The sequence below is a fragment of the Notolepis coatsorum genome (genome assembly GCF_963971535.1).
Source record: "Notolepis coatsorum genome assembly, chromosome: 2".
Lineage (NCBI taxonomy): Eukaryota > Metazoa > Chordata > Actinopteri > Aulopiformes > Paralepididae > Notolepis > Notolepis coatsorum.
The window spans coordinates 4084135-4101953 of NC_140166.1; the positions used below are offsets into that span (position 1 = coordinate 4084135).

Sequence of the window (17819 nt, forward strand, 5' to 3'; positions counted from 1 at the left end):
CCCTAACAGCTATGATACATACAAAATACTGTTACAATACAGCTATGATACATAAAAAATACTGTTACAATACAGCTGCGATTCATAAAAAATACTGTTACAATACAGCTATGATACATGAAAAATACTGTTACAATACAGCTATGATACATAAAAAATACTGTGCATCTTTTTGGAAACAAAACAAGAATCAAAACAAAACAACAAAAGTTAAGAATCCATTTATTTAATCTCTTTGCAAAGCGCTTGAGGGCAAACCCTTCCATTTAGAAAAATGAAAACAACAAACAAACCACTTTCTGTTGCATCGTTTTATGTTTTTTAAACACCCCCCTCCTCGGTTTTATTCACAAATTGCACCCTGCTACTACTAATACTAATAATACTGTATGTATTTATTTTCATTATTGTAACGCAGTGGTTCCCAAATTGTTTCAATCAGGCCCCACTGGGGTAGTTGGAAATACTAACAAGACAAGATTAACATAACAAGACAAAGACACAATTATAGTTCAATATTTTATTTGAAAATGAACAAAGCTTGGAAAATGATCCTGTGCCACTGTGAAATAATTAGGCCTAATTACAATGTTTGTAGTAGGTCTACAGTAGGATAGGAGATTTATTTCCATTCAAATAATAATAATTTGCCACCTTTTGTGGCAAAACGTATTTAGGCTTCTGAATGTGCTCTGTATAAAGAATAACACATTTTTGTTGACATTGGCGTTTATCTGTTTGGGTAGGCTAAATTAACACATTCCCGGCCATTGGGGGCCGTCTAATCTCACGCTATACGGCCAGCATTTCAAAACAAACTTTCATTGTGCGTGAGGCTGTTTGTAGAGCTGATTCTATACTTTATAGTATTGCTATCTGTCCATTCTCATTGTCAATTGACACCATAAACCGTCCCTTCAAAATGGCTTAAAGAAATAATTTTTTCATCAATACGTTCCCATTTTATAGCATCTTGAATATAAGCGTTATATGGGATTTGGTCTAGTATATTTCCTGGTAGGCGAGATACAGGGCGCTAAGCTAATAACATTAAATCGAATGGCGTTTCGGCACTACAGAAGCTAGAGCTAAAACTCAAAATGCATATTGTCGGTATTCATGGTCCACCATGAATGCATGAAAGGGGGGGGGGGGGCGGGGGACATCGTTTCTGATTATTGATTACCAATAACGGCGTTAGCCTCAGTAGCCACATTCGCTGATCGGCTGGTTGAGTATGATAACAAGGCCTGATCAGCATGTAATTTACGTGAAAAAGATCTTACCGTGGGCCGGTTGGATCCCCAAAAGGATTTCCCAGTTATCGATCGCCATCTGGTAGATCGATATGTCCATTGGCTGATGATATATTCCTTTACTGCATAGTGAATTCGGCGTCGCAAAAGGTATTCCATGCTACATGCTACACATATAGATTCCAGCTAAAAGTCAAAACAAAAAAGACAACTTCTGCCACAGGGAACACTGCATTATCGAGACAGCGCCTCTACGAGGATCTGGCCGGTAATGCACTTTTCAGAATTCCAAGAGTAGGGTAAATCTGCAGTGCCGCTCGGTGACATTGAGTAGGTTATTAAAATGGAATAAAAGCCAAAACAACCTTGCCACAGACATGTCCGTGGTTGGCCCACTACCGTGGCCGGTCCCGAATGTGTTATTATTATTTTTATTTTTATTGCGTGCCTAACCTGCACTACATCCGCGACCCCACACTTTGGGAACCACTGTTGTAACTAGTTAAAGACGTCTCTCGTCTCTTCCTAGGTGTGGTATATGGACGGTTACCATAACAACCGCTTTGTCAGGGAGTACCAGTCCATGTACGACTTCATGACCTCTGATAACTTCACCTCCCACCGGCTGCCCCACCCCTGGTCCGGGACCGGCCAGGTGCTCTACAACGGCTCCATCTACTTCAACAAGTTCCAGAGCCACACCATCATCAAGTTCGACCTCAGCACGTCGCTCATCAGCCGCTCGCGCCAGCTCGACTTCGCCGGCTACAACAACATGTACCACTACTCCTGGGGCGGACACTCCGACATCGACCTCATGGCGGACGAGGGCGGGCTCTGGGCCATCTACGCCACCAATCAGAACGCAGGGAACATCGTCATCAGCCAGTTGAACCCCAGCACGCTGCAGATCATTGCCAGTTGGACCACCAATCACCCGAAGCGCAGCGCGGGCGAATCCTTTATGATTTGCGGGACGCTCTATGTCACCAACGGCTACTCTGGAGGCACCAAGGTTTACTACGCTTACTCCACCAACTCCTCCACCTACGAGTACATCGACATCCCCCTCCAGAACAAATACAGCCACCTTTCCATGCTGGACTACAACCCCCGAGACCGTGCCCTCTACGCCTGGAACAACGGCCACCAAGTCCTCTACAATGTTACACTGTTCCACATTATACAGTGACTCGGATCCCCAGCCTAACTTTAAAGGACTATTGTTAGTTACACTATTGTCCACATGCCCCAGTAACCCTAACTTTAAAGGACTATTGTTACACTATTGTTCACATGACCCAGTGACCCTAACTTTAAAGGACTATTGTTACACTATTGTTCACATGACCCAGTGACCCTAACTTTAAAGGACTATTGTTACACTATTGTTCACATGACCCAGTGACCCTAACTTTAAAGGACTATTGGACACTAAGTTATATTACACTGTTCCACCGGCTGATTCCTTGTTGAATCTTGAATGGATCAATGGGCACCAGTTTCTCGGTCATGTTAACACCACATTCACATTGTATTCTATGGTGAGGGTTTCCTCTGGCCTTGTATTCTATGGTGAGGGTTTCCTCTGGCCTTGTATTCTATGGTGAGGGTTTCCTCTGGCCTTGTATTCTATGGTGAGGGTTTCCTCTGGCCTTGTATTCTATGGTGAGGGTTTCCTCTGGCCTTGTATTCTATGGTGAGGGCTTCCTCTGGCCTTGTATTCTATGGTGAGGGTTTCCTCTGGCCTTGTATTCTATGGTGAGGGTTTTCCTGCCGGTCAGAGCCATGCGTGGACCAATCCAGCGTGTTGCTCCACAGTTCAAATGAACTGAACTTTGATCCCATCTCCACTGACCTGTTAAACATGTGACCAATGGCTTTACAGTAGGTTGTAGTCACTGGTCACTTGGAGACAAATGACCTTGTTCGATAAATTCACAATAGTCTACATTTTAAAATGAGGTTGTGTTTTTCACGTTCGTTTTGAGATGTTTTTTTGTTTTATTAATTTTGTGTATTGTACGATACAAAGTGGCGAGCAAAGCACTCTCCCTCGTTTCACATTCTACCTAGCCTAGCTCTAGAGCCCTAAACCTGCAGTGTACAGCATTAACCTGGGTTGAAGCTGTCCTATTACCACATATCTCAAGGATCCTTAGATAGACCACAGTTCAGACTAGTCTATAATATGCTGTTCAAAATAATTTATATTATTGACATAATATTCTGATCTCAAACACAAAAGTGTCCAGTTTGTCTATTTGGGGAGGAACCGTAGACATTCAGGCATCGACTATAGACAACAAGGCTGTAAACATCCAGACTTTGACTGTAGATGTCCAGACTTTGACAGTAGATGTCCAGACTACTTTGACTGTTGACATCAAGTCAAGTCAAGAGTTTTATTTGTCACGGCATACAGTGAAATGCGGGTGGTCATGCCCGCAGTGATGCTCCAGGCTTTAACTGTTTACTATTGGTGGAATATTTCCGTTTTTATGCTGTTTGTTCACATCGTCAGGCAGGCTGCAGTTCCAGAGACAGACATCTCTTGTAGATCTAAACAACTCGTCTTACAAATCAAAAAGTCAAGCTGAAATGTGACCAAAATCGAACCTCAACCCTGATAACTATGGGGGCCATGGCTTACCGCAAATGCTTGACAATCTGGTTGACCTTCACAAAAAGATAATACAGAAAAATGTAACACCTGCACTGAGAATATTTAATGCAAACAAGGAACCATCTTCAATATAACAAAGCTAAAATGTGTTTAAATTTGTACACCATTTACAAATTGCAGTCTCCCAGTCTTAACCAGATACTGTACAGCTGATGTTAGCGCTGCTAGCAACTACGTTAGCGCTTCACTCTAGTACAACATACTGACAGCTGCTAGTCGTCTTTTATATTGCAGGTACGGGTAAATTAATGATAATCTCTCCAGTTCATCCCCAGACTGCCTATTAGAGAAAACTCCTTCCTCTTGAGCCAAGAAGGGGAGGATGAGTGCAGAGTGGATGAATGTCACCGGGCAGTGATGTGTGGTAAACAGGGTTGCATCCCTTGGCAACAGTTGTCTTCGTTTGGGTACTAAATACATATCATATATTGCACTATAGGCAGTAATGATATAACTATAGGCTACAGTAATGGCATAATAACTGCAGGCTACAGTAATGGCATAACTAGATAACTGCAGGCTACAGTAATGACATAATAACTACAGACTACAGTAATGACATAAATATAGGCTACAGTAATGACAACTATAGGCTACATTAATTACATAACTATAGGCTATAGCAATGACATAATAACAGACTACAGTAATGACATAACTAGACTACAGTAATGACATAACTATAGGCTACAGTAATGACATAACTACAGGCTACAGTAATGACATAACTATAAGCTATGCCTACAGTAAAGATAAAAAACACCTGTCATGGTTGATTAATTACCGATTAGCATGTAACCTATAAATGTATGCTAGTTTTGTTATTTGATATGTAATTGTTTACCCCACCAAAATGATTTGAATCTGAACTAATATTAAATAAGAACTGAATTTGATGAGCAGAATCAGATCCTGAATGGAATTTGATCAAATTCAAACAGTACCCAACCCTAAAGATGCATTCGCTCCAGTTGAGGACGTTTCAACTTGAGCCAGATATTTGCCTGGTGTGATGAACCAATCTTATTGGTTATTATATAGGCGTATTGGCCTATCTTCAGAATGAATCTTAATATACTCCTATGAATGCTCTGTAGTATGTAGATATTTAATAAGTTACATTTAGAAATTGTCCAGTTTTAGTATGCTACTGTTGAGACCGAACGCCCTAGCGTGTCTTTACACCAGCGTGTTCCGAGTACAGCGTTTGAACTGAGAGTAAAGTAAACAGTAAAGTGAATATTTATCTGAAGTTAGAATGGTCCCGATTATGTTTGTTAAAATTTTTTTTGTTGAATCACGTCGTCACAGATCACCAGTTATTCTGTGTACACAGTCATAGTAAATATTATTCTGCGTAGTCACAGTAAATATTATTGTGTACACAGTCATACTAAATAAATATTATAGCAATAGAACACATATAATATGAACAGACAGAGCTAATGATGAACACAACCAGCTGACTTCCATTCGCCTGTTCTCCCATATGAAATGGACTCTGTCCATACCTTTTCATATCCAACCTGTTAGATTTGGAGCTGGTTGAGTTGATGAACAGGAAAGCCACCGAACTGCCAGACATGTTAATAAACTCCACTACTGTTCCACAGATGGCTCGACTGCAGTCTATTTTATTGTTGTTCTGTTGTTTGTCCTGCAGCCTGATGCTCAGAGAAGGTATTATTATTTATATAATAATAATAATTAATATTATTGTCCCAGGTGTGCGTGTGTGGCCGCTTTATGTCTCAGGCACCATTTAGTGGCCAACAGTATCATGCTTTTGCCAAGAGGAATATCTTCAGAACTGACGTCTACTAGAGGGACAGGATTCACAGACAACAGGTAGAAGAACAAGGTGAGTAAACAATTCTACATTTTGCTTTCGTTTATAATCCAAGATTCATGATTTGACAAACAATCCAAACATTAAGAAATAATTTATCTAAGACAAAATGTCAAAGGGAAACCAGTGAAAACACAATTTAATAGTTTCTACTTTTATATATATACTAAAATATATTAATTAATTAATTAATTAATTAATAAAGATATTCTAGACACAACATATCAGGCAAGAACATATTAGAAGAGGCTTTTGTTATGGTCTTATCTAATGATCTGAAACTTCATCCACACGTCATATTTTCAAGGTTTTGGTTTTGGATTTTTGTTTTGTTTTCACAACTGAGTGGAATGACAGGTAGTAGGCTTGCCACAATAATCGGTGATAATAGGCTAGTTAATGAAACATATAATCCTGATTTGACCTCTCACCCCACATGCCATTTAACACTTTAATCGCCATGGGTTAAATTCATAATTTACCATCCCTCGCCAGCTCTATTTGTCTATGGAGAAGTTCCCCTTCTTTGCAGGGCTATAACTTTTTAAATTCTATTGCTAAATTGCCATTATTATGGCCCATTCAATGTCCTATATGTATTGTCATACTAAATATTCATACTAAAATATGGTCTAAAGTATAAGTATGTTTTTATCGTTTTCTGCAGCTTTCTTCAGAACGTGATTTATAGCCCTAAATGCATTATATTGATGATCAAATACAGTTTGGTAGGAATCTGTGCGAGATAAAAAGTTTCAACTGGACGTACTTCTAGAAGTTTCTACGCATCATCTGATGTTGACCGGATAGGCGGGGGATCGTTTATAATTCCGTGGGCAGCGTTAGATGATTCATCCAGAGTGGGTCATATGTTCATCAGATCAGTTAGTATAGAATACGTTAGAAAATAACGCTGAATCTTACCGTGGCTTCCTCGCGCCGCTGGCAGATGAGCGTGGAACAGATTTTTTTCTATCTATGGGATGTAGAAATGCCCGATCCATTTCCAGGTTGTATAATAGTATATACGTCCAAATAACGTTGTTTATTGAGTTAGGGCGAGCAATCTATTATCCAGTGTTTCAAGATGGAGTCGCGGGAGTTATAGCGAGAGTGGCCGGACCACATATGGATGAGTACTACCGGTTCAAAGGTTAATATCCGGTTGGCGATCTGCCGATCGGCCACCAGATGGCGCTCTTGAACCGCTAGAGAGTTGAGAGGAGATCAGCAGTGTGTCTCAGGGCTCCGGAAAGGAAATATGATTTCGATGACAGATTTTTGAAATATTGACATCAAAGACAAGTTACGGCGTCTTCGGCAGAATGAGCATGGCTCGGAATGACGTGAAAACTCGTCCGCGGCGATCATAGTGTTAACGGACAAAATGACTGGTAAACAGGAAAGGAAAACTTAATTTTTGCCATACGCTGGAAAAAAATGGAACCAGGGTTTGTAAATAAAAAGAAACGCATGAAGTCTATTAGCATTAGCATCCACCATAACACTAAATGCAATGCACTGAAAATCACATTCACAGTCTTATGTAGTCGTGGAAGGGAGTGGTAAGGCTTTGATGTAATTGCTTCTAACCTTCACCCATTCACTCACACATTCACACACCGATGGCAGAGGCAACCATGCAAGGCGCCAACCTGCACATCGGGAGCAATTAGGTGTTAAGTGTCTTGCTCAAGGACACTTTGACACGCTGCCCGGGAGGAGTGTGGGAATCGACTGCTCTACCCCCTGAGCCGATATCAGTCTGTCCATCAGGACGCCTGGCTTCTGTCTTTTCGGTTCTTCTTTTTCTTTCCTGAGAGAGTTGAGCTGAAAGACAAAGAATTCAGACATGCTTTTAGAACAGAATAGAAATCCTTTATTTATCCCGAGGGACATTCGGCACTACAGATCGCTCACAATAAACATTAAACATTTACGTCAATAAATGTAAGACAATAAGACAAAAATACAAAATACGGTCCAGGATATACATTTCTGGTATGTATATACATTCTAAAATATAAACTATACAGCCAAAATACATATACATAAATATACAGTCAAATGTACAATAATACGTGTACAAAAATGTATTTTTTTTGGTCCAGGAAGATTGTTTGAATGTGCCAGGCACTCCTCTCCCAGCAGTCAAGCAGTCCAGCCAACCAGACATTTTCTTTGATTACCACTTGGGCAGCGTAGATGCGAGTTCACACAGCAGGGATATACAGCAGTCCAATAGTCAAAGTCAGGTATGAACCAATATAAAAGTTTCTTGACAGATACCGATAACACTAATTGTTTTTGTGATTCCAAGATTTCAACTACAATACATACAACATTATCTTGGACATTTCCTGGTTGTTCAACAAGGTAGGTAAATACTTCACTTACAAACAATACTGTTCAGACAGCACACTTGATGTAAATGGATAGGTTTATAGGTGGAGCTATTTTTGTCAACAAATTAATTAAATTATGGGAAAACAGGGGGGGGGGGCATGGTTGATTGAGTAGGACACCATGATTCAATGAGACCTTCTGATAGCATGGTTGATTGAGTAGGATACCATGACTCAATGAGACCTTCTGATGGCATGGTTGATTGAGTAGGACACCATGACTCAATGAGACCTTCTGATGGCAGGGTTGGTCGAGTAGGAGACCATTACTCAATAAGACCTTCTGATAGCAGAGTTGATTGAGTAGACAGTAGACACCATGAGACCTCCTGATGGCAGGGTTGATTGAGTAGGACACCATGACTCAAGGATAGCAGGTGCTCGTAAGTTTTTTTTTTTAAATGTCACAATAGAATGTCACCCATTTAAATAAATAAAATAAAAAGTTATTGCAGCTTCAAATTTACATTTAAATACCATATGTACAATCTTGTCAGTAAACTGCGGCAAATAAATCTGGCCAAAAAAAAGGGCCAGGGATCCGAAAAACACAACTATCCCTTTAACATAGGTTGGCTCCATACTGGTCATCCACTAGATGTGAACATAGGTTGGCTCCATACTGGTCAACCACTAGAGAACATAGGTTGGCTCCATACTGGTTGTGAGAAGGTTGGACTGTTTTACCTCTTTACCGCAGGCGTGCTTGACTTGTTTTGTTTCTTCAGTTTGGTCGCTTGGCTCCTCATGCTCTCTGTTTTGTTCTCTCTCTTTTTTCCTTTCTTCTTCTCTGCTCCTTTCCCAGCTCCTCCTCCCCCCTGCTGCCCTGGTCTATCAGGTCGTTTTGGAGGTTTCTTCTTCTCTGCTCCTTTCCCAGCTCCTCCTCCCCCCTGCTGCGCTGGTTTTGGAGGTTTCTTCAGGAGGCAACGAGGGGTTGTTATGATGCTGCGTCGCTTGGGAGGCCTTTTCTGCAGCTGCTGCCTCATTTTACTGAACACAGAGATGAATTTAACATTATTCAACCATATTAACATTATTCAACCACTTATTTAACCATATTAACATTATTCAATAATTCATTTATCATTATTAAACCATTCATTTATCATTATTAAACCATTCATTTATCATTATTAAACCATTCATTTATCATTATTAAACCGTTCATTTATCATTATTAAACCATTATTTTAACATTATTCAATCGTTCATATATCATTATTAAACCATTCATTTAACATTATTCAATCATTCATACTTCCACAGGAAGTATGGGGTTTGACAGTTTTAAGGAGCTGCAGCGGTTCTGAAAATGTTTTAATTAGAAGTGTGAATGAGGCCTAATTTCCCTTGTTGGAACGTTACCTCTGGGTTTTCTTGAAGCCGACCATGTAGTCCGGCACAGGACAGCCAGCCTGCTTGATGATATTAGCAATACTGGAGAGGAGAGAATGAATGAATGACTGCATTTACATCGCTTTTTTCTACAACTAGGACACAAAGCGCTTTACAATGTAGATGGTAACTTGCTTTCTCCACCACTAATATGTAGCACACAACCATGGGCTAAAGCATGGGGCATGGCTGTTTAACACTTTGAGTGCCAGGGACGCGATTTGTCGTTAGTTCATGCCGCCAGTGAGTGCCACCAACGGCATATAGCGTTTGTTTGTCGTATTTTTTTTATTAGCGATTTGAATTCATATTTCATCAATCGAGCCTCACGCTAGTGTTGCAGACTCTCTCTGAGCTCAATTGGGAAAATACCGCACCCCTATCGTCTCTCCCTGTGTAACTGCACCCCATTGGTTTAGACTGATGGGGGGGGGGGTCCAGCCTCCTCATGTTACTCTCCAGCGAGGCATCTGAAGAGAGCCAAGTCTTCGCCGACCCTCAGAACAGCGTGGATTATGTATTTCCAGTACCCAACGCTGAATCAATAAACGCAATCGATATTTGGAATGGCGATCAGGAATTGGAATAATCTTTTTGGAGAACATCTGATATGAGGTAAGCAATTTATTTGACCAGTCTTGGGGTAATCGGATCTATTTTGACTATATATCATGTGCCCTATGTGTGTGTGTGTGTGTGTCTGTGTGCTGATCAGGAAATGAGAATATATTTCTCAGATCGCTTCTATAGCGTGCATAAGTACAGATATACTATCGATAATCTAGCGTTTATTTGAAAACGATTCATAAATAGGCCGAAAAATGACAACTAGATCACGACATTCCCCAATCAGAAGCCATGGATGAACGGAGAGGTCCGTACACTACTAAAGGCACGTGACACTGCTTTTAAATCTGGTGACACACACGCCCCGGCACATGTGGTAGGGCAGTGGTGCCCAACCAGTAGATCGCACGCTGGTTTCAACTAGAGAGATCATTTTGGAAAATCATTGTTACGGGGTCTAGTTAAATCGAGGCGATCGGCAATCGCTTGCTTTTGTTTTCATGAATACCCGGATGTAGAGGAATGTGAAGCACTTTGCTTACAGACGCTGAACTTGATACTTGTGTCTGTCGTTATTCATGCCGTAGAAACATCCACACAAACATGGTGTCAAAAGTAGTTGAACTTACGTCCATTACGTCCATGTATACATATTAGCTGACTATGTCACAGTCGGACTCCGGTTCTGAAGACAACATTACGGAGGCCGAGACAACTAACGTTGGGCTATTGTCAGCTAGCATGGCGGCTAATATTCCACCCCCTCTCCGATGAGCTTCACAAGCGACTGGAGCGTCAGCTGGGACATATTTTATGCCGAATACGAGGACTATGCACTCGCTACGGGTATAACCAAGAAGGACATGAACTGGGCATGAACTGGGCTGGGCTGCAACTCTGAAGAGTGTGATGGGAAGCGAATGCAGGCACATTTACCGTCACAACCTGAATCTCACCGAACAGGATCAAGGGGACGCTAAAGTCATACTGGATACGTTGGAAAAGTACTTCAAACCGGCGAAGAACGTCATAATATGAAAGGTACGTGTTCGGGAGCAACAAGAGGAAGGCAAATCCATAGACAGTTTTGTGACCAGACTGAGAGAAAAGGCAGCAACATGTGTACGGGCAGCTAAGAGATGAAATGATTCGTGGCAAAATTGTACTAGGTGTTGCAAACGAGAGACGCAGACTGTTGAGAGAGAAAGGGTTCACGTTAATCACCGCTGTTGAAATGTGCCGAGCAGCGGAACAGGCTGATATGGGAGTGAGAGCGATGGAGATAGCGAGCCCATGCACCGACGCTGTTCACGCCGTTGCTAGGCAACAAGTCAGGCATAACCAAGGGAGACGGAGCTATTCACCCAGAACTGGAGACAGATTATACATGCAAATACTGTGGCAGCTCTCATCCAAGGGGCAGAGAACATTGCCCAGCATTTGGGAAACAGTGCAAATCATGTGGATCACAGAATCACTTTGCAAAAGTGTGTCAAAAAAGCAAAAGAAAACCCACTGATGGAAAAGAGCACTGCATTGTAAATACAGCTGACAATTCAGAGCAAGCCAGTGAGGATGACATATATGACTGACATTTAATTCTACAAAAAAAATAGATAAAGGAGAACTATCAGTGACTGTTGACAGACCTTTTTGTGGAATTGTTTTTTGATTGTATTCCACTTTTGCTTTGGCAATGTAAACATATGTTTTCTCATGCCCATTGAATTGAGTGTGTGTTGTCAGTGTGTATGCAGAGTGTGAAATAAATGGGTCACGCTGCCTGCATGCCCAACGTGAGAAGTTACAGTCTTGTCATTCTTGTAATTCCTACAGTACACCGTTACAATGATATATAAAATATCATATTATATTATATACCCATTCAATATGCACATGACAGAAAATATTATATGCCATATAATATTTTCTGTCATGTGCATATTGAATGGGTATTACTAATACTATTACTACTAATACCAGCCGAGAGTAGGTCAAATTTGGGCTGGTAGCTCTCGGCTAGGTGGCAAATTAAAAAGTAGATCTTGGTTCAAAAAAGGTTGGGCACCCCTGTGGTGGGGCATCCAGGCCATCACAGACTATAACAACTGTCCCCAAACCACTGACCCTCCCTGATGAGCTCTCACAGGGACAACCAGGAGGTGCCCACAAAGACTGCCCTCCCTGCTAATCTCCAACCCCTCACTCTCTGCCCCTCTGACGTGTGTACCGCACTGAGCAGGACTAATGCACGTAAGGCAGCTGGCGCTGATGGCATCCCTGGCCGTGTGCTCAGGAACTGCACTGAGCAGCTGACCGAGGTCGCTAGCCCAGGCAGTTGTTCCAGCGTGCTTTAAAACCACCTCCATCATGCCAGTGCCTTAATGACTTACACATGATCTCCTCAGCGCTACATTCCGCCCTCTCCCACCTGGATGAGAGCAATACCCATGTGAGAATGCTGTTGATCGACTTCGGCTCAGCATTAAACACCATCATCCTCCAAACTCATCTCTAAACTTGGTGACCTCATGGAAACCAAGGACCTCTACATCAACCCCTCTGTCTGCAACTGGATACTTGACTTCCTTACTAACAGACCCCAGTTTGTTAGTATAGACGATCTCACCTCCTCCACCCTCAACACCGGTGTCCCTCAAGCTGCATGCTGAGCCCCCTCCTCTACTCCCTCTTCACCCACGACTGCACTCCTATACCTGGCACAAACATCACTATCACGTTTGCAGATGACACAACGGTCATAAAAAACAAAGATGAGTCGGCCTATAGGGAGGAGGTCCAGCACCTGGTGGCGTGGTGTGCCAACAACCTGGCCCTCAACATGAACAAAACCAAGGAGCTCATTGTGGACTTCTGAAAGACTAGAGCCAGCACGCATGCCCCCATGCACATCAACGGGACGGAGGTCAAGAAGTCTCACCAGCGCCTCTTCTTCCTGAGGAGACTGAGGAAAGCCCACCTGTCCCCTCAGATTCTGGTGAACTTTTACCGGTGCGCCATAGAAAGCATCCTCACCAACTGCATCACAGTCTGGTACAGCAACGGCACTGCTTCTGACCGGAAAGCACTGCAGAGGGTGGTGAAAACTGCCCAACGCATCGGTACATCACTCCCTGCAATTGAGTCTATCGATCACAAACGGTGTCTGAGGAAGGCACGCAGCATTGTCTCTCATCCTAATCATGGACTGTTTGCCCTCCTCCCCTCCGGGAGGCGCTACAGGAACCTCTACTCCAAGTCAAGCAGACTCAGGAACGGCTTCAGTTCTTTCCCTCAGCCGTCATCTCCTTGAACTTGAACCGCGTTGACAGCTGCCCCATAAATAACATATAAACTCTTAACTCTTGAGATCAGGCGGGCCACTGCATTCTGAATGACTCCATTGCCTACACCCTAGGGTCTGTTCCCCTACTGTACGACTCTGAAATCTGTTGCCTACTCAATTTATACCTAGTACCTACCTGTCTACAACTGCCTACATTCTACCCATACTCTGTATGATAGCATGTACAACAATGCTGTATATACCGTATATACACAAAATATGAGGTTTATGAACTGCTGTACCTGCGTAGCAGAGGTGTATGAACTGTTGTACCTGTGTAGTAGAGGTGTATGAACTGTTGTACCTGTGTAGCAGAGGTGTATGAACTGTTGTACCTGTGTAGCAGAGGTTTATGAACTGTTGTACCTGTGTAGTAGAGGTGTATGAACTGTTGTACCTGTGTAGCAGAGGTGTATGAACTGTTGTACCTGTGTAGCAGAGGTTTATGAACTGTTGTACCTGTGTATCAGAGGTGTATGAACTGTTGTACCTGTGTAGTAGAGGTTTATGAACTGCTGTACCTGCATAGCAGAGGTTTATGAACTGCTGTACCTGTGTAACAGAGGTTTATGAACTGTTGTACCTGTGTAGCAGAGGTTTATGAACTGTTGTACCTGTGTAGTAGAGGTTTATGAACTGCTGTACCCATGTAGCAGAGGTTTATGAACTGTTGTACCTGTGTAGTAGAGGTTTATGAACTGTTGTACCTGTGTAGCAGAGGTTTATGAACTGTTGTACCTGTGTAGCAGAGGTTTATGAACTGTTGTACCTGTGTAGCAGAGGTTTATGAACTGTTGTACCTGTGTAGCAGAGGTTTATTAACTGTTGTACCTGTGTAGTAGAGGTTTATGAACTGTTGTACCTGTGTAGTAGAGGTGTATGAACTGTTGTACCTGTGTAGCAGAGGTGTATGAACTGTTGTACCTGTGTAGCAGAGGTTTATGAACTGTTGTACCTGTGTATCAGAGGTGTATGAACTGTTGTACCTGTGTAGTAGAGGTTTATGAACTGCTGTACCTGCATAGCAGAGGTTTATGAACTGCTGTACCTGTGTAACAGAGGTTTATGAACTGTTGTACCTGTGTAGCAGAGGTTTATGAACTGTTGTACCTGTGTAGTAGAGGTTTATGAACTGCTGTACCCATGTAGCAGAGGTTTATGAACTGTTGTACCTGTGTAGTAGAGGTTTATGAACTGTTGTACCTGTGTAGCAGAGGTTTATGAACTGTTGTACCTGTGTAGCAGAGGTTTATGAACTGTTGTACCTGTGTAGCAGAGGTTTATGAACTGTTGTACCTGTGTAGCAGAGGTTTATGAACTGTTGTACCTGTGTAGTAGAGGTTTATGAACTGTTGTACCTGTGTAGTAGAGGTTTATGAACTGTTGTACCTGTGTAGCAGAGGTTTATGAACTGTTGTACCTGTGTAGTAGAGGTTTATGAACTGTTGTTCCTGTGTAGTAGAGGTTTATGAACTGTTGTACCTGTGTAGTAGAGGTTTATGAACTGTTGTACCTGTGTAGTAGAGGTTTATGAACTGTTGTACCCATGTAGCAGAGGTTTATGAACTGCTGTACCTGTGTAGTAGAGGTTTATGAACTGTTGTACCTGTGTAGTAGAGGTTTATGAACTGTTGTACCCATGTAGTAGAGGTTTATGAACTGTTGTACCTGTGTAGTAGAGGTTTATGAACTTCTGTACCTGCGTAGCAGAGGTTTATCGTCTTCAGTGAAGAAGGTGATGGCTTTACCGTGGTGTCCTGCTCTCCCAGTGCGTCCTGAAAAGAGAAGGGAAGACAGCTCCTAAACCCAACAGGCAATCAGCAGGTCCTCTTCCCTGCTCAGTGCTCAGTTCCTGCAAATCCAGGGTTGGGGCTATCCAGATTAGCACAACAGTATCCATTTTTAAAGGGGAATGTCACCCATTTAAAAAAAATGCACATGTTCTTTCTGTGCCCCAGGACAGTTCAGTCATATGTTCTTCCTGTGCCCCAGGGCAGTTTGAACATGCACCACTCTCTCCTAAAGGCTGAAACCAGAGAGAGGAACCTCCAATCGGCGATGTCACCAGGATGTAAAATGTAAAATCTGGGGCTGCTTCATAGACAATGAATGGGGCTGTGACTTTATGATGCCATAACATGTTTGTGTGAGCTCTGAAACAGTAGTAGTAGTAATAGTAATAAGACTGTTGGAAGTTGAAAGCTGCGAGGGGTCCAGACACTTTCCAATGCCTGTATTAAAGATCACCAACAGGTTTTAGGACAATCGGACAGACACTCCGATTGACACACAAAAACACAAAGGCCACACCTTTGTTTGGCATCGCCGTCACCCCCTATTGGTCAATTTTGAAAACATTTTGGGGGCATGTTTCAACAGCTTAATCAAAATTAACAAGTTTGTCGATGTTTAGACAAACTGTCATTGATTTATGGGAATGTGCACACACATTAGCTTGAACCCCTAATAAAACAGCACAAAACAATAGGGTTCCAGACCCTTTAGAAACGGTAGTAGTAGAAACAGCAGCAGCAGTAGTAGTAGAAGTAATAGTTGTACTAGTTGTTGTTGTAGTACTAGTAGTGGTACTAACCGATGTAGTAATAGAAGTGGTGGTAGTGGTAATACTAGTGTGGAAGTGGAGTAGTAAATGGTAAATTTATATAGCAGCTTTTATACAAAGCGCTTTACAATTTTGTTCCTCACATTCACCCATTCACTCACACATTCACACACCGACAGCAGAGCGACCATGCAAGGTGCCAACCTGCTCATCGGGAGCAATTAACACTTTGAGTGCCAGCGACGCTTTATGTCGTTAGTTCATGCCGACCGTTGAATGCCAGCAACGCTATATAGCGTTTGTTTGTCGTTTTTTTTTAATTATTATTAGCGATTTGAATTCATATTTCATCAATCGAGCCTCACGCTAGTGGAGCAACCTCTCTCTGAGCTCCATTGGGAAAATACCGCCCCCTATCGTCTCTCCCTGTGTAACTGCACCCCATTGGATTAGACTGATGGGGGGGGGGGGGGGTTTAGTTTCCTCATTTTACTTTTCCGGCAAGCCATCTGAAGAGATCGAAGTGATTGCCGAGCCGGAAAACAGCGTGGAATACATATTTACAGTACCCAGCGCTAGGGTTGGGCACCGAGAACCGGTTCTAATAGGAACCGGTTCCTAACTTAATTTTGATTCTAAAAAAAATAATAATAATAAATAATTTTACTTTGTTAATTAATACCCTAGTTACAGTACAGCAACCAAATTAAACTGTATCAAGTCAACTGACAATGTGAATAGTATGAAAAAAATTTAAGATTTAAAAAACAAACAAAATATCTCCTGCAAAATAAGCTGTGACCTGTTTTGACCTGCACCTCAAAGAATCGGAATCGAGAATCGTTTAGAACAGGAATCGAAATAGAGAATTGGAACCGGAATCGTTCAAATCCAAACGATGCCCAACCCTACCCAGCGCTGAATCAATAAACGCAATCGATATTTGGAATGGCGATCAGGAATTGGAATAATCTTTTTGGAGAACATCTGATCTGAGGTAAGGAATCTATTTTACCAGTCTTAGGATAATCTGATCTGTTTACACAGAGATATCAGCGTTTGCCCTATGTGTGTGTGTGTGTGCGCGCTGATCAGGCAATGAGAGAATAGATTTTTCAGCTCGCTTCTCTAGCGTGCATAAGTACACATATACTATCGATAATCTAGCGTTTATTTGAAAATGATTCATAAATAGGCCGAAAAATTATAACGTTTTTTGTGTATTCCATAATATATATATAAATATATATATAAAGTCTGTGCCGACCAACTGGCCCCAGTATTCACTGACATATTTAACCTGTCCTTAGAACAGGCTGTCATCCCCACCTGCCTGAAGAAGTCCACTATTATCCCTGTACCCAAAAAATCCAAGCCTGCTTGCCTCAACGACTACCGCCCTGTAGCTCTCACCTCCATAGCCATGAAGTGCTTCGAGAAGCTAGTAAAGGGCTACATCTGCTCCTCCCTCCCCATCAACATGGACCCCCTGCAATTTGCATACCGCCCCAACAGGTCCACGGAGGACGCCATATCCCATGTGCTGCACACAGCAGCATCACACCTGGACAAGAGGCAGGGGAACTATGTGAGAATGCTATTCATCGACTACAGCTCGGCATTCAATACCATAGTCCCCTCCATACTCATAGCCAAGCTCAGGGACCTGGGCTTGGGCTATGACCTCTGCCAGTGGGTCTTGGACTTCCTGACTGGCAGACCCCAGGTGGTGAGAGCAGGCAACTGCACCTC

At 42.3% G+C, this 17819-nt stretch overlaps 2 protein-coding genes across 2 annotated transcripts in view; one reads left to right on the top strand and one right to left on the bottom strand.

Moving 5' to 3' along the window:
- Positions 1 to 5421, top strand: part of LOC311248906 (noelin-like) — a gene marked incomplete at its 5' end in the record, with an annotated part of 75059 nt that extends 69638 nt beyond the window's left edge. The window contains one exon of the mRNA XM_084338135.1: positions 1786 to 5421. Within this exon, the coding sequence (XP_084194261.1) occupies positions 1786 to 2448 (663 nt within the window). The 3' untranslated portion in view covers positions 2449 to 5421. The remainder of the gene's footprint in view (positions 1 to 1785) is intronic.
- Positions 5422 to 5733: 312 nt separating this feature from the next.
- The window catches only part of ddx52 (DEAD (Asp-Glu-Ala-Asp) box polypeptide 52), a 116461-nt gene continuing 104375 nt past the window's right edge, over positions 5734 to 17819 (bottom strand). Inside the window, exons 12-15 of the mRNA XM_084338033.1 lie at positions 15204 to 15279; positions 9562 to 9633; positions 8884 to 9186; positions 5734 to 7621 (exon numbers count right to left, since the gene is read on the bottom strand). Of these exons, the coding sequence (XP_084194159.1) occupies positions 7564 to 7621; positions 8884 to 9186; positions 9562 to 9633; positions 15204 to 15279 (509 nt within the window). The 3' untranslated portion in view covers positions 5734 to 7563. The remainder of the gene's footprint in view (positions 7622 to 8883; positions 9187 to 9561; positions 9634 to 15203; positions 15280 to 17819) is intronic.